The 24525-nt window shown below is 43.8% G+C and overlaps 1 protein-coding gene across 1 annotated transcript in view; it reads right to left on the bottom strand.

The window, feature by feature from the left end:
- Nucleotides 1-24294, bottom strand: part of bub1bb (BUB1 mitotic checkpoint serine/threonine kinase Bb) — a 74328-nt gene extending 50034 nt beyond the window's left edge. Inside the window, 7 exon segments of the mRNA XM_055640851.1 lie at nt 454-647; nt 1974-2149; nt 3168-3364; nt 5604-5748; nt 7323-7382; nt 9845-10011; nt 24252-24294. Of these exon segments, the coding sequence (XP_055496826.1) occupies nt 454-647; nt 1974-2149; nt 3168-3364; nt 5604-5748; nt 7323-7382; nt 9845-9978 (906 nt within the window). The 5' untranslated portion in view covers nt 9979-10011; nt 24252-24294.
- Nucleotides 24295-24525: the final 231 nt, after the last annotated feature.

Here is a 24525-nt window from a genome sequence, read left to right as displayed (position 1 = left end):
AATCCCTCGTCCGATCAGCGCGCTCGACCATCAGTCCCGCCCCCACAGCGATTTATAGAGATTTAGATTTTTATTTAACAAATTTCAAAATCAGCGGGTGGGTACTCAAAGAAATCTCATGTCTGTGTATTACAAGATTTTCTTTAAAAATAAATACAATTCACAAATGGTTAATTTTGCTAACTCAGCAGAAAGAGGTCATTACAGTGATATGTTTGGACAGAAACAGCCAAAAGAAAGAACGTTCTCAAAAGAGCATTCCACCTTTACCCAATAATTTTAAACTGGTAGTGATATTAATTGCCTTTTGGTTTCTCAAAAGCATGCAATGGGTATTCAATCCAGTCTTTGGATTGGACACCAGAATGCTATTGAACCAAAAGGCAATTAATATCAATACCAGTTTAAAATTTTGCACAACTGCATCCTCACTCACTTCATTGAAATACATACCCCCAAAGAATTCCACTGTCCTGGTTTGATTTCATTCTCCTTTGCAGAAGTTGCAGGAAGTGTGGACCATTGTCCGTCTGTTAACCTTGGATGGTCTGAAGGCTGGTTGCTCAATTGGTTTTCATTGAATACATCAAATGTGCCATTCTGATCTTGACTGGAAACCACATGCTGCCCAAACCCTTGCCTTTGTGCTGAAAAGTAAAGTTCATGCTTACAAAGTGGCAAACTAAGGTCTACACTAGCAGAACATACCCTCATCAACTAATTTTCTCTGAATTCGAAACACAACATTTAGTGCAACAGGAAACAGATATTACAAGAGCAGATTAGAAACTTTTTTGCAAACAGTGTTTAGGCCACCGCTAAGGACTGTGACCAAATCAGGGTATTACATCGACACAGAATGTCAAGGCCTCCGCAAGGCCAATACCAGAATATTGCCAGATATCAGTATAGTAATACAGAGCAGAGAGGAGGGTGGAATTGAGATAAAGGTTAATGTCTTTGAGAGGTTTAAGGATTTTGGCAACATTACAGAGAAGTGGCAGAGGTGCTTAGTATGACGATAAGGTAGATGGGCAATTGAGAGCACAATTTAAGTCATTCTGAAGGGAAAGGAATGCCTTTTGAAAATATATTTAGTGTTGCCAGATATGTTGACCAAAATATGAAAGATGGGTGAATAGTAACTGCAAAAGTAAAAAAAAAAAAAAAAAAAAATGACGAGCGCTACATCAAACAATCCCCACTCCCCCCAATCCACTAAACAATTTCTTCAATCCTGTGTAACTAAGATGATCCCAATCAGCAAAAGCAAAACTTCCAAGGGATCAGTTTCAGAAACCATTTTGAGATTTCAAAACAGCAGCTTCAGAGCTGCTACCTCACTGCTGAAGCAACTTGGGTTCAGTCCTGACCTCCAGACCGGTGGAATTTGCACATTCTTTCTGTAGCCACATGCGTTTCCCTTGGGTGCTCCAGTGTCTTTGCACATCTCAAAGACGTTGGGATTGGTAAGTTAAACAAGAGTGAGGGAGAAAAAGACAAAGGAAAATTGAGGAAGTTGTGGGGAAAAAAAAGTTAGTGGAAACGGGCATGTGATGGCCAACATTGAATTGGAAAGCTGAAGAGCCCACTCTGGTGCTGTACATCCCAAATGACCCCCACGCCAGAATTTAAAAAGGGCATTCCTCCAACATGAAAAAAAATTACAACAAGGATGGTGGGTCACGACCATCAGACAGGATGAAGGATGCAAGGGGCAGAGAGAGAAAGAAAAATCCATTCGAGAGATAGAGATAATCCAATTTTATGACGACGTGCTGTTTTCAGTTATGTTACAATCGCCAAATTACTGCCCAGCTGCCCATCAGGTCAAGCAACTAGTTCAAAATATCAGAGACAAAATTTGGCTCTCCATCATATCCCCAACCCCACTTCACCTTTCTTCTCTACAATGCCCACTGCAAGTGTTAATGTCATATTACACAGATCCATTCAGCAGAAAACAAACCTACATATCATAGAACTTCCAATCCTGTTGACTGGTGCCAAGACTTTTTTTCGTCCACTGCGTTTTAGTTCTCCAAGAGTTCTTCTTTGCGATTGAACAGGCTCAGGATCTAATACTTCATTTGATCCTCCTTCATTTATGGCAGCCACAACTTGCCTACATATTCGCGATTGAAAAGATCTTAGAAAAAAAGAACAAAAGGGAATTAAAGGAATGGCAGATAATTTAAATAAATGTTGTGTCAATCTTCACAAGCTTCCTGGAAATAGGACAGAATTTCCACAATTTTATGCCCTCTATAGAGGAAAGAAAGCAAATGGAACAATAACACAGCTGGCTTAGCTACAGTAGGAAAAATAATAAAATCAACTAACTATTAACAGGGAACTTTGAAAAATACCAAAATTGGCAGTCAATATTGATTTATCAAAGGGAGAAAAAAAGTTTGATTTATTTTTTATTTTTTAACTTGAAATAATCAGCATTCATTGAGAAGAATAAGTGGATGAGCTGCACTGAGACTTTCAGGTCTTTGATTAGATGCCAACAGAGCAGGTACAAGTGCTTACTCGTTTTCATTTGTTTGCTTGAAATTAGATTACCAATGACAAAATAGCAGGCAATCTGCACCAACTCATGGAAGGATGCAGAGGGTAATGGTGGAAGGTTGTTTCTCATCCTTAATAAGAACCTGATGAGTAACCTACACACACACAAAGGGTGTTGGGTATATGGAACGAGGAGGTAGTCGAGCCTGGCACCATCGTGACATTTCCAAAACATTTAAATAGATACATGGAGAGGACAGGGTTAGAGGGATATGGGCCAAATGCAGGCAGGTGGGACTAGTGTAGATGGAACATGTTGGCCGGTGGGCAAGTATGGCTGAAGGACCAGTTTCCACGCTCTAAGACTTATTAAAATTACGCCATTATTTACTACAATGGGTTTTCCGAATCAATTTGGACCTGTAATTTAACCCCAGGTTTTAATATTTTGATAATGTATTATTAATAATTAAGACTGTTCCAGGACAGAAGCGATAAACTTTGTAACTTTGATTTAGTTGTACTTAAAGTTGATACATCTTTTCACTGATGTAAATAATTAACAAGGGGTTTGCCCGAAATATAAAAACATACCAATGAGTTAAAATAAAAACAAAATTTCAAGTCCTAGATATACAACAAGCAGTTACCTAAGATGGTGCTGCAATTTTTCACGGGGTTCAGCCTGGAGTCGAATCCCTTCTTGCAAGGCAGCCTCTGCCTTTCTATTGTTTCCTAGAAGCTCGTATTGTTCAGCCCAGGAAATATAAAGAACGGCATGTGTGACACCGATTCCTTTGCTTTTCAAGAAATCAAAGACTTCCAGTGGATCAGTACAGTAATCAATCTAGAAGATATTAATTGTAAAAGCTGGGACTCAATTTTGGAAATTGCAGGTAAACCATTATATAAATAATTGATGAGGCAACGATTCAGCTAGTGCAGTGGTTCCCAACCTTTTTTTGGCCATGCCCCACTTAATCACCTCTAAAATCCTGATGCCCCCCCCCCATATGGTGATATATAATTCTTATCATTTAAAAAGTGAACTCCGTTTCAGCTGAAGAAGCTTAAAACGCCAATACCTTGGTTTAAACAAGCTTCAAAAGAACATCGTGGTGATTATGTAATAACTACACAATAAAGACCTTTTTTACCCAAAAAAAATTATTTACTCAAAATAACATCTGAAACATAAACTACATATGTTAACCTGATGGAAAATCCAAAAAAATAAAAATCGAAAATTTGGACCCAGACCTCCTCAGTCGCACTCAATTGCCCCCCTTAAAAATCAAATTGCCCCCCTGTGGGGCGTATGCCCCACGTTGGGAACCACTGAGCTAGTGCTTCCTGTGCACACTGCAACAAAAGCCATGAAGACTGCATGCAATTCTCCTTTTATTAGCACTCCTTAATTCTACAAGATAAGGCATTTTACCACTTTCAAAATCCATTCAATTACACATTTTCAAAGAAAGGGCAAGTTCTGGATCTTTCATGACATACATTGGCTCCACACTTGAAGCTCAAAACCATCCAGGCAAAGCAGCCCTCTTTATAGACACTCCCATTCACCATGAGCTTTCACTCCTTCACCATCAGTATACTATAATTGCAGTGCATATCATCTTCAAAATAGAATCACACACCAAGGGAACTAATAGTGCATTGCAGATCTTGCACTAGTGCCAGTAAGGACAAAGGCTGCAGGCACATGGCAGCAACACCATACGCAATTCTCCTCCGTTATAATCACCTTGATTTAGGAATTTATCATGGTCCTTCACCATTGTTGAATCTCAACAATCTAATCAAAAGAGGACAGCAAGGATGGACTGTGGTATTGACCTTGCTATTGACACCTATATCCCATGTAAAAAAAAAAACCATGAAGGGGCAAAACAACTGGTTTAAATAAGTGACAGCGTTGCCATGATCTTTGAAGTTCTCGATTCAAGAATTGTTTTTTTAGAATTAAATAGCCAAGACTTATTTATAGTCCGCACTCAGCTTCAACATGATCTTCATTTATATACTGGAAGATTGATGGCACTCAATGGCAAGCAAGCCCATGTTTCTATTAACGTGAGCAAACAAGAGAAAGTTAGCATTAGGGAAACGTTGACTAAAAAGTAACTCTGAATAAGTTTACATTAAAACAAGAACCTAAGAAATAAAAGATCAAGCATGCCAACATTCAATTTTCAACCTAATCACTTCCTTTGATTATTTGCAAGAATTGGAAATTTACAAATTTTCCTCATCTTAATCTTAAATAACCGATTCCCCTATCCAATGCCGAGTTCAACACCTCCGGGCTGCAGGACTGCGGAGCGGGCGGCACTGACTTCAACATCGGGAGCCTGGAAGCTCCAAACCGGCGAAGCCTTGTCGGCTTCAGAAGCGGCCGTTCCAGGTGGTCCAGCCGCTGAGAGGACTCTCCCGACGCCGGGGCAACAGCACCCGGCGAGAACGGCCAGGAACATCGGGCCTCCTTAGAGGCAATAGCGGAGGCCTCAATAGGCCTGACTTTGGGAGAACTGGGGATGGGGACTGGACATTGTGCCTTCCCCCACAGTGGTAACCATTGTGGGGGGGATGATTTTTGTGTGCAAGTGATTATTTTGGTTTGTGTCCAAGATGGCTGTCGGAAGGGAGAGTGTACGCTAGCGCGGTTTAGCTGCCGCTGCTCTCTCTTCACATTGTGTTTTTAATTTTTTTGTCTTTGGATCGAATTCTGTCTTTAATTTGTGTATTGGTGATGTCTTTATTATTTATTTTATTCCGATTATATGTTTTTTACTCTTGTTAAATTCTGTAAGGTGTCCTTGAGACTTTTGAAAGGCACCTACAAATAAATTTATATTTATTATTATTATTATTATTATTGGATTTTCCAGCCCCAGGTAAATGCCTTCAAACATGTATTCTGCTTTAACATCACCCCATCAAAAGTACTAAATATTACTGACCTTCACTATATAGCACACATTACAGGAGCAAACAACATTCATAACTGAGTAACAAATAGGACAGATGTAAAAGTCATAAAAGACAGTAAGTAATTTAATAAATGCACTTACAAACTTTAGCCAGTGACAAAGGTACCGTAGATCACTGTAGTATTGGTCATTCTTTAGGAAGGTTCTTACGCTTCTCTCCAACAATGCTGAGAGATTACTATCTGTTCCACCATGTGGATACACCTGTTCTGTCCATTTAAGGTACCTGTTTCAATGAAAAGAAGTCAAAAGTATTTAGTTGGTACAATAGAAAGACAGCTTCAGAGTTTTAGCACCCCACAAATTTACACAAAAAAATCCCATTCAGAACAAGTAACTTCAGTGCCATTAGGCTCATACCCTTTGGTTGAGCTACCCAAATCTCCCCCATTCCATTAAAAAAAAATCTATTTTTTTCAAGGTTGTTTCAATAAACAAGTATTCATCTTTCCTTTCAATCTCTACTTTCATGCATCAAAAGAACTCCATCTTTTGATACCCTCTCTTCTCCTTTGCACAAGAACACTGTATCTTGAAAATAATTTAGTTACACTGTTACATTTACCAATTTTAATCTACGTATTTGCAATTAAGTTTTGTTTTTTTTAAATATAAACACTTGATGGCTGAGCACCTCAAGGCTGCGTGCTCAGCCCCCTGCTGTACTCACTATACTCATGACTGCGTAGCCGGTCATAGTGCGAACTCCATCATCAAGTTCACTGACGACACCACTGTCATGGGACGTATCACTGATGGGGACGAGTCCGAGTATAGAAGAGAGATTGAGCAACTGTCCATATGGTGCCAGCACAATAACCTGCCCTCAACACCAGCAAAACCAAGGAACTGATTGTGGACTTTGGAAGGAGTAGGATGGGGACCCACAGTCCCGTTTATATCAACGGATCAATGGTTGAAAGGGTCAAGAGCTTCAAATTCCTGGGCGTGCACATCTCTGGAGATCTTTCCTGGTTCGAGAATACTGATGCAATTATCAAGAAAGCACATCAGCGCCTTTACTTCCTGGGAAGATTACGGAGAGTCGGTTTGTCAAGGAGGACTCTCTCTAACTTCTACAAGTGCACAGTAGAGAGCATGCTGACCGGTTGCATCGTGGCTTGGTTCGACAACTTGAGCACCCTGGAGAGGAAGAGACTACAAGAAGTAGTAAACACTGCCCAGTCCATCATCGGCTCTGACCTTCCTTCCATCGAGGGGATTTAGTCGCTGCCTCAAAAAGGCTGGCAGTATCATCACCATCCTGGCCACACACTCATCTCCCTGCTACCTTCAGGTAAAAGGTACAGGAGCCTGAAGACTGCAACGACCAGGTTCAGGAATAGCTACTTCCCCACAGCCATCAGGCTATTAAACCTGGCTCGGCCACAACTCTGAACATTAATAACCCATTATTTGTTATTTGCACTTTATCAGTTTATTTATTCATGCGTTTTGTAGTCAATGCCTATTTTGTTCTGTGTGCTGAAGCAAAGCAATAATTTCATTGTCCTATCAGGAACACATGACAATAAACTTGAACTTGATTGTTTGAATGCTTCCATATCAGCACCTTAAAATATTCCCCTTTTCTCCTAACCAAACTTTTTTTTGTTTCCAGTGCCAATCCAGTGTACACATTTCCTAACTCTGCTTTTTTCCCCCCAATCACTATTCAATTTTACAATGGACAAGCTGAATCTTTCATTACTACTTCTTAGAAGTATCTTTGCAAATTTCGCTCAAAATTTGCTGACCTTCAACAAATAACCCAAGATCAACACAATCAAATCTACTTACCTATCCCAAACATCTAGAGGGTCGTTCCCAGCATTAGAACGGATTTCTGTCTCAAAGGCCCTGAAAAATAAACATGATCCAACAGTGAGCCTTCTACTACAAAGGACATTTATTGTCACATACACCAAATGGCGCAGTGAAATTTGAGTTACCATGCAGCACACAAATAAGATAAACACAACACTATAGAATTTAACATAGAACATGAAAACATCCCCCCACAACAGAATCAACATTTCCCACTGTGAGGGAAGGCAACAAAGCCCAGTCATCTTCATCTTCCTCCCGTTCACCCATGGTCGGGGCCTATCGAGGTCTCCGCAGTCGCCGCAACGACGGCCTGATGTTTCTAACAGGTCCTAACATTAGTATTTATAAATATTACAATACTAGTATTTACATTGAAATACTAATATTAGTATTTATTAATATTAGCATAGAAATATGGGCTGCTGCCAAATTATGTTTGGAGACTCTCTTGCAGAATGGCAAAGCCCAAGTCATTCATTGCCTGCTTTCACAGAAGGAATTGAATTATATAGCTCCTGAAAACCCATCAATTCCATAAATTCCACCCGTTTGAGGAGTAAATTTTAAACTTCCAAACTGATATAGTGAAGCAGCTGTCAGAACAGGGAAGCTGTTCAAACTGATGAAGGACAAGTCGAATGTCCTCACCACAGCAGAACTAACAGGGCCAGGCATGTAGGAAAGCACTGCAGATGCTGGTTTACACCAAAGATAGACACAACATGCTGGAGTAACTCAGCAGGACAGGCAGCATCTCTGGAGAGAAGGAATGGGTGACATTACGGGTTGAGACCCTTCTTCAGATTGAAGGGCCTCGACCCGAAACATCACCCATTCCTTCTCATGTGAACCTACAGGTTAGCTCATTGATCAGTGATTCGATATAATAGAAACATTCGCTGAATAAAAGCTCAGTTTCCTGCTTGGACCGTATTTAGAGGATTGCTTTCAAAGTCTTGCCCAGACTTTTCAGACTCAGACTTTAAAAGGGGAAAGCGGCACCCATCCACCTTCCATTCAGTTTGTCATGCCAAGAGAATTATGAAATTCTGGAAGGTCACAACAGAGGTATAACTAACACCCATCCCTTCCCCACGCCACAATCAGATAGCCATTGCAGCAATAAATCCACCTGCTAGGCAGCTATAACCCAGCCTAGCAGTTAGCAAGCAGAACTTGGACAGGTAGAGCTGCTACCTCACGCACCAGAAACCCAGGTTTGATCCTGATATCAGGTGCTATCCTTATGGAGTTTGCACGTTCTCCCCATGACCACGTTGAGTTCCTCCCACAAATCCAAAGATGTGTGGGTTTATAGCTTAATTGACTTCTAAAATGTCCCTTTACTATTAACTGCCCACTTAGAACCAAGTTCCTAACTACAAATATGCAAGTATGAATAAGCAATCAGGAAGCGGCTCCCAACCCAAAATATCATCCGATCATTTCCACCCACAGATTAGTTCTCTTCCAAGAATATCTCTTGTCAATTTTAGAATAAACTTGATCCAAAGAACTTGAATCACATAAGTGTTTGTAAAAGAACCACAAGGATGTTTTCACTGAAGAAAAATTCCAATTTAAATTTCATCATGGAAAGAAAATGAATTACAAGAATAATTTGGGTTGACACCAAGAATGTGATGACCTTTAATTTGTCACCAATGGCCAAATGAACACAAGTATCCTTCAGCAAAAGTAAGCAACTGGGCTTCCCAAAGTGGTCGACGGTTACCTTCAGTGTTACGCAATGGAGTATGTTCTCAACATCAATTCAAAATCCACCCACCTAGAACCTTGGTTTAAAGCATATTTCCATTGCACGATAATTAGAAAATGATTACCGTTCTCTGAATCATATACCTCTCAAAAACAATTCCTTACTTCAAGATGAGACAGGTAGATTTAAAAAACTGCGTCCTGTTTGGTAGCACAACTCAAAGATTTAAGTATAAATGTGCTCCTCCTAATCAAACTGCACACTTAGACTTAAGATAGACACAAAATGCTGGATTAACTCAGCGGTTCAGGCAGTGTCTCTGGAGAAGCAGGTGGCGACGTTTTGGCTCAGGACCCTTCTTCGGACTTGACCCAAAATGTCTCCTACTCCTTTTCACCAAAGATGCTGCCTGACCTGCTGAATGATTTCAGCATTTTGTGTCTATCTTCGGTGAAAACCAGCATCCGCAGTTCCTTCCTAAACAAACACACCCATACTTCCCGTTATTGTACAACAATATTAAATGCCATTCAATCAATGGGCAGACAAAGATGGTGCTGACAATTCAAACACCACAAATCCTAGTAGTTAGGATACTCGTACTAACTTCAGGGCCTTCTAATTTTCAGGGTAGTTCACATGTTCCACTATTAACACTGATCATGGACTCAGTCTTATCAAGACCTGGCACCAAAATACTTAAGTATAGTGCTCTAGTACACAATTGTGAACACAATTGTGAATCCTGCAGACAGTCAACAGTACTACTTACCAAAACTGATCCTTAATACTGATCTGACTTTGGCCTTCATGCTGTGCAAGTACATCTTTCAGTGTGCCCACATCTCTGCCTTGCTTCAAAGGCTGAACATTCTCCTTACTCAGCTCCCAGTCTGCCTCCGCCATATTGAGGGATGTATCACCTTCTCAAACAAAACCCTGCAAAAGAAATACACAATTTTCTGCCCTCAGTCTTCAGTTTTAATTTAAAACAAAATAAAAAGGCCAAACGCTTTTAATACATGATGAGGAATGGTTTAATGTAAATCTTTAACAAAAAAGTAACATTAATTTCGACATTCATGCACGTCAAGTTAGCCAAAAGAGATCACATGTATTATAAGAATTTGCTATTTGGTTTGAATGAAAATATTTTTTACAGTGATTGAAATCTGGAATGTACTACTGGAAAGGATGGAAGCCGATTCAAAACCATTTAAAATCTATTTATCTATATACTAGACCAAGTGCAGACCCGTAGTCTGTTCCCTCAACGTGCGGTGGGGGGGGCGGGGCGGCATGCGGCGTCACAAACATTAACCATTCCCACACACACACTAACTAGCCCCCCCGCACACACGCCAACTACCCCCTCTGTTTACATAAAACCCTGATCTTGCATCTTGGATGTGTGATTTTCGTGTGCGATTCACATCTGCTCGAAAACACGACACGCTAACGGTGAATTTTTTACATACTCCGATAGAGATTTACGTGGTGATGTAAAAAAATTGCCTTATCTGAAAAACTTCATGCATTATTTCTCGAGTTATTTATGTAAATGTTCCAAAATTTCAAAAGACTTAGAAAATAAATGAGCTGATGACGTCACAATGGGTCTGCTTGCACACTGTCTTCCAAGCAGTCTGCTGCGTACTGTTTTCCACGCACATCCTGCTGCGCACTGTTTTCAAGGCACAGTGAGTTATGTCACCCCCCCCTTCCCGACTCGCAGTCATTTGGTCGCCGCCCGCTCGCCGTGGGCCCCACAGCCCGCTCGCATGGCTCCCTCTCTCCCCTCTGTCTCTCCCCCGTTCTCCCTACCCCCCTTCTCCCACTGTGTGTGTGTGGTTAGTGTGTGTGGTGGTTAATGTGTGTGTGACGCCCCCCCCCCCCCCCCCCCCCATGTCCCAAGGTCTAGTATTATACTAAAGCCCTTTGTTCTCGTATCTGTGTGTATGCAGGGTTGTGTTGGCTTTCTTTTAATCTCCTTAATTTGTATCTTCTCCCAAACGCTAGGTCACCGCCTTCCCATTTTCACACATGCTACTCACATTTTTTCCACCGGCCGGATAAATATCTTACCATCGTATTTTAATCTATATTTAACAAGTTACTAACAGCTTCAAAATATTAAAGTTTTCAATGTTATCATTTTGAAGAAGAAAAATTCCGACTGCCGTCACAATCAACTCGCGAGGCACGACATGACACTCCGCACGGGAGGGGGACTCAAGCGCTCCAAACACAAAAAAAATCAATCCATCGCTAGTCGGGTCCTCGGGTCGACGCCGACCCGTGGCCTCGCTCGGCGTCCTCGGGTTGGTGGTTAAGCTGCTGCCACAGGCCAAGCCCTGCGACTCAGCCTGGGATGGAGCAGAGCCTGAAGCTGGAGTAAGGGCCGAGCTCTGGGCTTGGCATGGGGCCGGGACCAGTGCCGAAAAAGAATCCACCGGTTGAACCAAGGACGTGACGGGGTCAGGGACGAGCCCGGAGCTGAAGTCGGGCCTGGACTGGAGATCATGTGGCAGCCAAGCTGACGGCTGCAGTCTACAGCCAGGGGTGGGATGAGTACGAGAACCAGGCCGAGTTCCAGGCCCTGACGCTGCTCTACGGCCTGGTAGGTGATATGGCGGGGAAAGGGAGTGAGAGGAGGAGGATGAGGGAAATTAGGAGGGAGATGGGGTGGGGTCTCTACCCCCTCCCTCTCTCCCTACCCCCTCTCTACCACTTCCCCCTCTCTACCATTTCCCTCTCTCTACCCCCCCATTCCTTTCCGCACCTGCCCCCGCCTTTGTCCCCCCCTTCCTCCCTCCCTCTCGACCACCACTCCCTCTCTACACCACCCGCCCCCCCTCCTCTCCTCTCCCCTCTCTAGGGAGTGGTGAGTATTGGGACCTGTGGGTGAGTGGTGGATTATTGCATTCGGGGACCAACCCTCCCCTGTGACGTCGCAAGCTCCCTACCCCTCAATCTCTACCCCTCTTCCCCCCCCCCCCACCCCCTCCCCCTCCCCCGGCCGCTCCTGCGCAGTTGGGGCTATGTGCGAGTGGATAGGGTGGGGAATGGAGGAAGAGCGAATGAATAATATTAATATATCAAGGAGGGGGGGGATTAGTGTGTGTGTGTGTGTGTGTGTGTGTGTGTGTGTGTGTGTGTGTGTGTGTGTGTGTGTGTGTGTGTGTGTGTGTGTGTGTGTGTGTGTGTGTGTGTGTGTGTGTGATGCCGAAGGCCACACCCACCCCCACCTCCGCAACCGAGAGACCAGGTCAAAGCCGAACTGGACACGATGGTGGCATTTGGAGTCATCGTCTGTTTCATAACACACAGACTTAAGTGTCCTCAATGGTGGCTGCTACAAAGAGAAATAAACGGGAGATTTGTATATGTATTAATCCGAGGGAACTGAACACAGCACTCAAAATGCCCCCATCACTCCAAGCGTACAGTGGAGGAGGTAGCTGCCCACATGGGTGATCCAACGGTATTCTCTGTATTAGACACCAAGAGCTCCTTCATGAGTACCACCTTCAGCACTGCTTTCAGCTGCTACAGATTTTTGCGCATTCCATTTGGTATCAGTTCAGCCAGTGAAGTGTTTCAGAACTCCATGGAGCAACTGTTTGACAGATACCCTTGTGCGATCATTGTGGACGATATAATTGTTAGTGACAAAGACATGGAACAACATGATGCCAACTTGAAGAAGGTACTCGAGAGTGCCAGGGAAGTGAACTTAAAACTGAATCCCCAAAAATGTCAGTTCTGTGTTAACCAGGTGAGCTACGTGTGGCATATTTTCCACGGCTGATGGTCTCAAAGCTGATCCTTCTAAGTCTGTGGCTGTTAGCGAAATGTCCACACCCACTGATGTTGCAGGCCTGCAGAAATTTCTGCGCATGGTTAATTGCCTTGGAAAATTTGTTCCCAACTTCAGCGAGATCTCGGCTCCCTTGCAGCAGCTTACTCACACAGACACTGCCTGGACATGGCACGAACAGCAGCAACATGCTTTTGACACTTTTAAATGTCAGGTGTCGTGCCCACTAACCCTGGCTTATTGCAATGTCAATCGACCTGTTACTTTGACGTGTGACGCATCCCAGTACGTCCACTGTGCAACAAGAGCAGCCTGTTGCTTATGCTTCCAGGACGATGACGGACACGGAGACGAGGTATGCTCAGATCGAGACTTACTGGCAGTGGTCTTTGCATGTGTTAAGTTCAACAATCACATTTTTGGCAAGGCTGTTATCATAGAGACTGACCACCAACCTTTGGTTACCATTTTAAACAAGCAGGCACGGCTGCAGAGAATGATGCTGCGGCTCCAGAAGTACAATATCTCTCTCACTTACAAGCAGGGTAAGCACATGTATCTGGCCAACACCTTATCCCGTGCTCCCAGGAGGTTGAGCACCCAGAACACATCAGAAATGAACACTTTTGACCTTAAGACAATTGATTTCACTTCCTTCACATCTGGCAGCTTTGGTGGTTCGCACGACAGAAGATGCCACCCTGCAGATGCTCGCCTCAGTCATCAATCACGGATGGCCTGGCAACCAGCATTCGCTTCCGCTTGCTGTTTGGCCTTACTTTTCTGTCCGAGACGAACTGGCCATCGAAGGTGGGGTTAGCAAAAAACGGCCAAAAGAAGCAGTCCCGGCTTCTCTCCAACAGAAGTGCTTTGGCACGGTAGACGCAATGTCATCCTGGTTCTGAAGCTACGGTGCAACGAGCAAAGAGCATGGTTTTCTGGCCTGCCATGTCAGATTAGATTCGGCAGAGGATGCAGTCCTGTGCTGTGCAACAGCATGGCTCCACATCAACAGAAAGTGCCACTTTTGCAGCACCCAGCTCCTGACTTGCAGTGGTCTATGGTAGCTACTGGCATTTTCGACTGGCGTGGCAACCAATACTTGGTCCTGGTTGACTCTTACTCCAGGTGGTTTGAGATCGATCTGCTTCCGCTGCAGCAGTTGTCAAGAAACTTTTTCGGTCCATGGGGTACGTCAAACACTCATGTCTGATAATGGTGGCCAATTCACAAGCCAGCGTTTCAAGGACTTTGCAAAGGAATGGGATTTTAAGCACATCACCAGCAGTCCAAAGTACCCCCAGTCGAATGGTCTGGCTGAGCGAGCTGTTCGCAGTGCAAAGGAGCTCATGGAGAAGCCCAGCAGGGCCGGGTCTGACGTGTTCTTGGATCTTCTCAATCTCTGCACCATTCCACGTGATCCCATACTCAGTTCGCCAGCTCAGCAACATGTCCAGACAGACCAGGGCTACTCTTCCAGCTGCTCCCAGCCACAAGTCTGCGAACCCCAGGTGGTTCGGGCGCGCCTGCAGCGTGAAAAACTGACACAGAAGGGGTACTACAACCGTTCTAGTTGTCCTCTTAAACCATTGTCAGAGAACCAGGTGGTCCTCTCCATCCCAGAAGGGGTATGACCAAATGGGCATGGTCAAGAAGGTGTGTCCGGAACCAAAGTCTTATTTGATTCAAAGGTACACAAAAAAGCTGGAGAAACTCAGCGGGTGCAGCAGCATCTATGGAGCGAAGGAAATAGGCAACGTTTCAGGCTGAAACCCTTCCTCAGACCGATAGGGGGTGGCGGGGAGAAGGAAGGAAAAAGGAGGAGGAGCCCAAGGGCTGGGGGATGGGAGGAGACAGCCCAAGGGCTAAGGAAGGGTAGGAGACAGCTAGGGCCAACAAAATTGGGTGAATTCAATGTTCAAGCCCGCAGGCTGCAGACTCCCCAAGCGGAATATAGGTGCTGTTCCTCCAATTTCCGGTGTTGCTCGCTCTGGCCATCGAGGAGACCCAGGACAGAAAGGTCGGATTCGGAGTGGGATGGGGAGTTGAAGTGCTGAGCCACCGGGAGGTCAGGTAGGTTCTTGCGGACCGAGAGGAGGTTTTGGCGAAACTTATTTGATTCAATATAGCAGACGAAACAGACGACAAATTCTGCCAGTAAATGATCCGGTGCCATTGAGGCAGGTTCAGTATGATTATGCAGATTACGTGATATGGACAGAGGATGGAAACTATTATCTGAATGGGCACGTGACAGCAAACGGCGTGCAGTTCTGGGATCAGGACTTTGTTCCTATAACTGCAAAAGGACTGCCAATGGGGCTGGTGCCAATGATGAAGACCCCTGTGAAGCATGTCGACAAATCCCCTGCGAAACATGTGCTGGTTGAGTCGTTGCCTGCTAAGAAACTCCCGATGGAGGCCGTGCCTGTGGCGACATCTCCTGCGAGGGGTACAGCTGAAGGCCTATACCGTACACTAGCAGGACGGGTCAGCAAGCCTGTGGCTAGATACGGGGATTATGTCTGGATGCAGATCTTGGACTAATATAACCAACATTACTTATATTACTTGCAACATATCCTCCATTACTTTACTGTAGATGATAGTTAATATTTATAGCTTTATATACATATTACTTCTGCATGCTTTATGTTTGCCCTTTGGGCAAAAGCCTAAGAAGGGGGATGTAGATCAAACAGTATTGCTGATTTGATCAGTCTGGTTTTGCTGCTGATGACCCGATCCATAATCCATGTCAGATTTTCCACACCACCGCCATGCTAGTTAGTTCTACTTACGACTCGGAGCCTACAGTACTCATTTCAATGGTCTTTGTATGTATTCTAATTAAAGTATTTATTATGATATGGCTCTGTATCAATAGTACTTTGCACAATAATGACCGGTCTGAAGAAGGGTCTTGACCCAAAATGTCACCCATTCCCTTCTCTCCAGAGATGCTGCCTGTCCAGCTTTTTGTGCCTATATTCATACATCCAAGTTGGGGCTGCATGCATTTACCACCCACTGCAAATTTCAGTTAGAACTCTGGCACTTGTGACAAAGTAAACTGCGTTTTTGAATGTCACAGTAGCACTTTTTTTTTTGAGTGACTAAATATGAGTGGGCACTAAGCAGAACAAATCTTCCATTGTCCTAGGATTCAACTATTGTTTTACTGATGAACTACTTTCAAATAATTCAATAATTTAACCTCTAAATGAAAGAATTATTCACGTTTCTTGGTTCAATACAAAGACAAAAACGTATCTCCAGACCATTACAATATACACTTGACATTGATGCAGTGAAGAATAAGTAATCTTTGAGACCACATTAGCCTATTAGTTGTTCAGAAATTAAAATTCCATGTACCATTTAAAATAAAAAAACTGTAGAACATTCTCTTTGATTATCCATGAATGCTCGTCGTTCTGACCAGGGAACCAGGTCACTCAGAGATACTGAAGTTGTCAATATGAAGGTCTTTATCCATCACTACAGAGATTCACTTGGAAACCCTCTCAGTGAAATCGCCCCAAACTCAAATTACATCAAGTTTTTATACTTTTGAGGATTAAGATACTGTCAGGTAACACAATATACTTTCAATCGCTACAAGACATTGGTTACTTCAATATTTTGAGTCTGACAAATAGTTTCATTGAATTATACCGGACCACATTGGACAAGACACCTCTGCATGTTCAAACACCTTTGCTGGGATATATACATACGTGCAATGTGCCAAGTGATAAAATAAGTGGCATCTGGAAACATAGAAACTAGGTGCAGGAGTAGGCCATTCGGCCCTTCGAGCCTGCACCGCCATTCAATATGATCATGGCTGATCATCCAACTCAGTATCCCGTACCTGCCTTCTCTCCATACCCCCTGATCCCCTTAGCCACAAGGGCCACATCTAACTCCCTCTTAAATATAGTCAATGAACTGGCCTCAACTACCTTCTGTGGCAGAGAATTCCAGAGATTCACCACTCTGTGTGAAAAATGTTCTTCTCATCTCAGTTTTAAAAGGATTTCCCCCTTATCCTTAAGCTGTGACCCCTTGTCCTGGACTTCCCCAACATCAGGAACAATCTTCCTGCATTTAGCCTGTCCAACCCCTTAAGAATTTTGTAAGTTTCTATAAGATCCCCTCTCAATCTCCTAAATTCTAGAGAGTATAAACCAAGTCTATCCAGTCTTTCTTCATAAGACAGTCCTGACATCCCAGGAATCAGTCTGGTGAACCTTCTCTGCACTCCCTCTATGGCAATAATGTCCCTCCTCAGATTTGGAGACCAAAACTGTACGCAATACTCCAGGTGTGGTCTCACCAAGACCCTGTACAACTGCAGTAGAACCTCCCTGCTCCTACACTCAAATCCTTTTGCAATGAAAGCTAACATACAATTCGCTTTCTTTATCAATCTCGTACCAAAATGATATAAAACAACAATTGAATGTGTGATACCTGTTTTAATGTGGGCCAATTGCATAAGGTAGTTCTGCTATAAAGCAACAGCTGCATTCCAAAGAAATTTCACTTTACAGAAAAATTATAAAAACTATTGTCAATAGGGTTAGCGGGGTTTAGCGGCTAAAATATTCAAAAATAAAATAAACGTTTAAAAAAATTAGCCAACAAGAAATGTTCATACGTGCAGTGCACTCTGCACCCCAAACCTGTGCGTTCATTATTGAACCTCTCTTATACAATGACAGACCCATGCCAACCAGCACAATACATCTACATCCAAAGATGGATCTGAACCAAATAGATGCACAGAATCTCTTGCCCAAAGTAGGGGAATCGAGAACCAGAGGATATTTGTTCAAGGTGAAGGAGAAAAGATTTGATAGGAATCTGAGGGGTAACATATTCACAAAAAGGGTGCTGGGTGTATGGAACAAGTTGCCATAGTAGTTGGGCCTGGGACTATCCCAATGTTTAAGCAACAGCTAGACAGGTACATGGTTAGGACCAGTTTGGAGAGATATGGACCAAACACAGGCAGGTGGGACTAGAGCAACTGGGACATGTTGGCCGGTGTGGGCAAGTTGGAACGAAGGGCCCGTTTCCACACTCTATGACTCTAAAAGAGTCTTCACCAATTTAAATTCAACAGGTTTAAAATAATTTTTGTTATTGCAAGCTAAAAACACAAAAGGTCGCACAACTGTTGTTTTTGCAAGCCTCGTTTTTTTCTGCATGTCATTTGCCAAAGTAAATTGTTAGGTTCCACTTGTTCCAGATCTAAATTAAATTTGACCCACAATTGCCAATTTAGCCCAAACTATGTAGTTTATCTCTCACATTAAATCTATTTAGTGTTATGGAAACATTTTGTTGCAGAACTGCTTGTACCCCAATGTCTCATGGCCATGCAAACCATGTCTTGAACAGCAAGCCTTCTGCTGTGGGCCAGAACCTTGCGCTCTGTGGACAGTATGTTTACAAAGCCGTCTGTATAAATTTCTGTAGATGGGTTCTAATATGAATTAATGCCTGCAACTAATTCCTTAGCTTCTCATATTCCTCCAACTTATCCCACAATTTCTTCAGCAAGGCAATTTTTTTTTAAAGAAGAGAACAAAAAGGGCTGTATATCCAATCCTAATTACAGTCAAAGAACTACTCGCATGAAGTGTTTTATTTTGACCAAGCAATTCACAAAGTTGCAACATTGGCTGTTAAACGCATTCTTTTCAAAAAACATTTCTCAATACCCCCCCCCATATCTCATCCAAAAGGATAGACACAATTCCTCAGTCCAACCTCAACACTAATATAATAAATTCCAACTCACACATAAGTGCCCTAACAAAATCTGAGGAAGACCGTAGCAGGAATGGCAATTCCGCAAATCATGTGCCTGTACAAACTCTCAAGGAGCTGATTAAAAGTGCTGTTAGAGCCAACAAAAATGTTCACGCACTGTATCCCAAACTTGTGCCCTCATTATTGAACCTCTTGTATACAATGACAGACCTGTGCCAACCAGCACAATACATCTTCATCCAAAGATGGATCTGAACCAAAATCTTCCACAATAATTCCCAACACGGGCACCGTGCAACTGTTCTCCCGCTTTTAGACATTCTATGGTCAAATTCTGCTATAACTCCATTTACATGTTTGCAGACAACACTATTATAGTGGGACACATTAAGTTGGAGTGACTGAGCAGGTCAGACGACATCTCCAGAGAAAAGGAAGAGGTGATGTTTCAGGTTGAGACCCTTCTTTACTCTGAAGGGTCTCGCCCCAAAACGTCACTTATTCTCCAGAGATATTGTCTGACCCGCTGAGTTACTCCAGCTTTTTGTGTTTAAACCAGCAGCTGCAGTTCCTTCCTACACTATTATAGTGGGCCAGATTTCAAACTATGACAGAAGAGGAGAAAAATAGACAATAGGCGCAGGAGTAGGCCATTCGAGCCAGTAAAGATATTTAATGTGATCATGGCTGATCATCCACAATCAGTACCCCGTTCCTGCCGCCTCCCCATACCCCTCGATTCCGCTAGCTCCAAGAGCTCTATATAACTCTTTTAAATGCAACTCTGTGTGAAAAACTTTTTCCTCGTCTCAGTTCTAAGTGGCCTGCCATTTATTCTTAAACTGTGGCCCCTTTTTCTGGACTCCCTCAACACCGGGAACATGTTTCCTGCATCTAGCGTGTCCAATCCCTTAATAATGTTATGTGTTTCTTGCTACATCCTCATAAATTTCCAGAAGATTTGTCAAGCATGATTTCCCCATCGTAAATCCATGCTGACTTGGACCGATCCTGTTACTGCTATCCAAATGATTACAATAATCGACCAGCATCTTCCCCAACACTGATGTCAGGCTAATTCTCTGCATTCACACTCCCTCCTTTCTTGAAAAGTGGGATAACATTAGCTACCCTCCAATCTACAGGAACTAATCCAGAATCTAAGAACAATGGAGTTAGAGAGATTAGTAGCATGGTATCAAGACAACAACCTCTCCCTCAATATCAGCAAGAGCTAGTCAGTCTTCAGGAAGCAGGCTGTAGCACATAACCCAGTCTGCATCGATCATGCCGAGGTGGAAATGGTTGATACCGTCCAAGTTTATTGGTGTAAACATCGGCCTAAACATTGTCCTACTCCAACCATTTTGACACTATGGCCAAGGAAGCGCATCAATGCTTCTGCTTCTTCAGAAATTCAGCATGTCTCCAATGACTTTTACCAACTTCCAGACTCATGATAGAAAACATGCTACCCGTATTCCTTACAGCTTGAGCTTGGTATGGCAATTGCTATGCACAAGATCATTTGAAATTGTAAAGTTTCATGAATACAGGTCAATGCACAAACCAGCCTTACCCACTCCTCCACCCCACAAATATATTTCATGCGGCCTCAGGAAAGCAGTCAACATATTCAAGATCCACACACCAGTCATTTTCTCCACCCAACCTCTCGCCACTCCGGTAAAGATACAAAAGCTTGAAAGCACATACTAGCAGTCATGAACACCTTCTTTCCCACAGTATGCTAAAGTATCTTTTAAATCACATAATTGTACCACAATCACTTATTTTCCACTGATATCAGACTCTTGAACAGCCCTTTCATATGCTAGGAATGAATTCCCAACATACCAAAATATCTAGTTACATACCTTTTAATCTACCATTTTTAATTTACACTTTCTCTTTATCTGTAATTCTATTCTGCACTGTTAATTTGTTTCTTTTTCACTACATACTGTACTGATGTATGATATAATTTGCCTGGACAGCATCAAAACAAAACCTTTTCACTGTATCATAGTACTGGACTTTGAATGTGAGAGAAAGCCAACAGTGGCAATGTGCAGTTGATGGCATTGTGGGAAGAATAAAATACGATTAGAGTAGGAATCGTGAAAATGGGTGCTTGATGGTCAGAGACAAAAAAAATGCAAATGTCATTCAGGTACACTAGAAGCAAGGAATTAATCCAGGTCACCCGAGCTGTGAAACAGCAGCTGCACAACTGGAAGTATTGGTTTATTATTGTAATGTGCAGAGATACAATGAAAAGCTTTGTTTTGCGCGCAATCCAGGTACAGCACACTATGACTACTATCAAACCACTAGGAAGCATCAGACATGAGTTATCAGTTTAGTTGGATTAAGCTCAGTGAGCATATGGTGGATCTTGTGAGCAAGACAAGTTCAGAGCAAGAGACGGGGCACAGTGGCGCAGCAGTAGAGTTGATGCCTTATAGCGCCAGAGATCTGGGGTTGATCCTGACTACAGTGTTGTCTGTACAGAGTTTGTATGTTCTCCCTGCGCCTGAATAGGTTATATCCAGTTTTCTCCCACTCTCCAAGGATGTACACGTTTATAGGTTAATCGGCTTCGATAAAATTTGAATGTATGATAAAATTGTCCTTGGTTAGTTTGGCGATAGTTGGTCGCCGCTTACCCAAGGGCCTGATTACAGGCTGTGTCTCTCTAAAGTATAAGTCTAAATCAACAATAATTTCTGGTTCTGACCAGTGGTAAGCATTTGGTCTGGCATAAAAGGGAAAGGGAGACAAGCAGCAAAAGCAAAGGGTTACAGTTCTAATCTCGTCCAGATGTTGGTACAAATAAAAGATTGTCACCCCAACTGAGCATTATGTCCACATGGGTGGGACATTGAACAAAGATGACCATTTCAGACCAGTCTCATCCAACATATATTGCCCAGAACGCACTGGACAGCAATTCAAATTAGGTAATCTGCCAAATTTTGTACTTCCAGGCTCAGAGATGCTGATATGTTAGGCTGTCAGATAAGGTCAATAAAATAGTTGACAACAGTATACCAGATAGGGAAGTGGAGCAATGGATAAAAATGTTGTTGACTCTTTTACTGGCTTTATGGAAGTTATATTACTATGAAATGAACAGCAAATGCTGTATTACTCAGATAAATCAGCTTCTGATAAGTCGTCAAGTTTATTTGTCACATACACATATGAGATGTGCAGTGAAATGAAAAGTGGCAATGCTCGCGGACTTTGTGCAAAAAGACAAGCAAACAAACTATAAACAGAATCATAAACACACACACATTCTTTTACATATTAAATATTGGAAGGAAAAACGTTCAGTAAAGTTAGTCCCTGGTGAGATTTACAGTCCGAATGGCCTCTGGGAAGAAACTCCTTCTCAACCTCTCCATTCTCACAGCATGGCAACGGAGGTGTTTGCCTGACCGTAGCAGCTGGAACAGTCCGTTGCATGGGTGGAAGGGGTCTCCCATGATTTTATTGGCTCTGGAGTTGCACCTCCTGATGTATAGTTCCTGCAGGGGAAGTTCCCATAGTGCTTTCCACCGAACGCACTACTCTCTGCAGAGACTTCTTGTCCTGGGCAGAGCAGTGCCCAAACCAGATGGTAATATTTCAAGACAAGATACCTGTCAACCTGTCACTTGCCCAAGCAGTTGTCCCCACTTGCATTAAAACCACCTCCATCGTGCCAGTGCCAAAACACTCCATTGCGGCAAGCCTCAACGACTTCCGCCCAGTTGCACTTACCCCCATCATCACCAAGTGCTTCGAGAGGCTGGTCCTGGCACACCTCAAAAGCTGCCTACCCCCCACACTGGATCCCTATCGGTTTGCCTACCACAAGAACAGGAGTACGGAGGATGCCATCTCAACGGCACTTCACTCCGCCCTCTCCCACCTCGACAACAGAGACACTTACGTAAGAATGCTGTTCATCGAGTACAGCTCAGCATTCAACACCATTATACCATCAAAACTGATCACCAAACTCGGTAACCTGGGCATCGACCCCTCCCTCTGCAACTGGATACTGGACTTTCTAACCAACAGACCCCAGTCTGTGAGGTTAGACAAGCACACCTCTTCAACCCTCACCCTGAACACCGGCGTTCCACAGGGCTGTGTGCTGAGCCCCCTCCTCTACTCCCTCTTCACCTATGACTGCACACCTGTACATGGTACTAACACCATCATCAAGTATGCAGATGATACAACGGTGATTGGCCTCATCAGCAACAACGATGAACTGGCCTACAGGGAGGAGGTCCAGCACTTAGCAGCATGGTGCGCTGACAACAACCTGGCCCTTAACTCCAAGAAGACCAAGGAGCTCATTGTAGACTTCAGGAAGTCCAGAGGCGGCACGCACACCCCCATCCACATTAACGGGACGGAGGTTGAACGCGTTTCTAGCTTCAGGTTCCTGGGAGTCAACATCTCCGACGACCTCTCTTGGACCCACAATACCTCTACTCTGATCAAGAAGGCTCATCAGCGTCTCTTCTTCATGAGGAGACTGAAGAAGGTCCATCTGTCTCCTCAGATCCTGGTGAACTTCTACCGCTGCACCATCGAGAGCATCCTTACCAACTGCATCACAGTATGGTATGGCAACTGCTCTGTCTCCGACCGGAAGGCATTGCAGAGGGTGGTGAAAATTGCCCAACGCATCACTGGTTCCTCGCTCCCCTCCATTGAGTCTGTCCAAAGCAAGCGCTGTCTGCGAAGGGCGCTCAGCATTGCCAAGGACTGCTCTCACCCCAACCATGGACTGTTTACCCTCCTACCATCCGGGAGGCGCTACAGGTCTCTCCGTTGCCGAACCAGCAGGTCGAGGAACAGCTTCTTTCCGGCGGCTGTCACTCTACTCAACAACGTACCTCGGTGACTGCCAATCACCACACCCCCCCCCGACACTTATTATTATTTATTCAAATCGTTTGCTATGTCGCTCTTCCAGGGAGATGCTAAATGCATTTCGTTGTCTCTGTACTGTACACTGACAATGACAATTAAAATTGAATCTGAATCTGAATCTGATACTTTCCACAGCCACTGCGTAGAAGCACTGGAGGATCCTCGGAGAGGATCTTATTCACCAACAATAGTTTGCTTTATTTACTTTAGAAGAGGCAAGACTTTCTCACATCCCAAATTCTCATACAAGTAAGGTGAATATCTAGGGAAATAGACTAAAGGCAATGGGTAAACAAATCAAAAACCAATCAACCTTACGTCGTTCTGGAACCAATGATCTTTCCTCGCGCAACCCAACCCCTCACACCCCCTCTAGCCTTTAAACAACACACATCCCCACTCAAACCCCCCCACTGCACACACCCTTCGCCCTCTCCCCGTGCACACACCTTTCGCCTTCTCCCTACACACTTCGCCCTCCCCCCACACACACACACATCACCCTCAGTCATTCTAAACTCCCGTCTCCAAGCCGCCGCTTCTCTAGACCGCGACCGCACCTCCACCCCCCATGTCTACCCGCTCCGTGTCTGTCTACTTCCCGTGTCTATCCCCGACTCCCCGTGTTCACCTCCACGTCCCCGTGTTCACCGCTCCCACGCCCCAGTATTTACCCCTCCGCTCCGCTCCCCACGCGTCTGTGCCGCCGCCGCCGCCGCCTACTCTTGATTTGAATCCCAACCGCCACTTCCGCGACCTCTTCACCCATTGGCCGCCGGCGCGACGGTTCCGCCAACTGGAACAGCTTCAAATGCTTTGACCACGACGGCGATCCATTTTATTTATGGAAACGATGCGATCCAAGATTATAAACATTGCCTGAACATGTTACGCCCTTAAAACGC

The sequence above is a fragment of the Leucoraja erinacea genome, chromosome 9 (assembly GCF_028641065.1).
Source record: "Leucoraja erinacea ecotype New England chromosome 9, Leri_hhj_1, whole genome shotgun sequence".
Classification (NCBI taxonomy): Eukaryota; Metazoa; Chordata; class Chondrichthyes; order Rajiformes; family Rajidae; genus Leucoraja; species Leucoraja erinaceus.
Note: the sequence above shows the minus strand (reverse complement) of the source record. Positions and strands in the feature narration are given on the sequence as shown.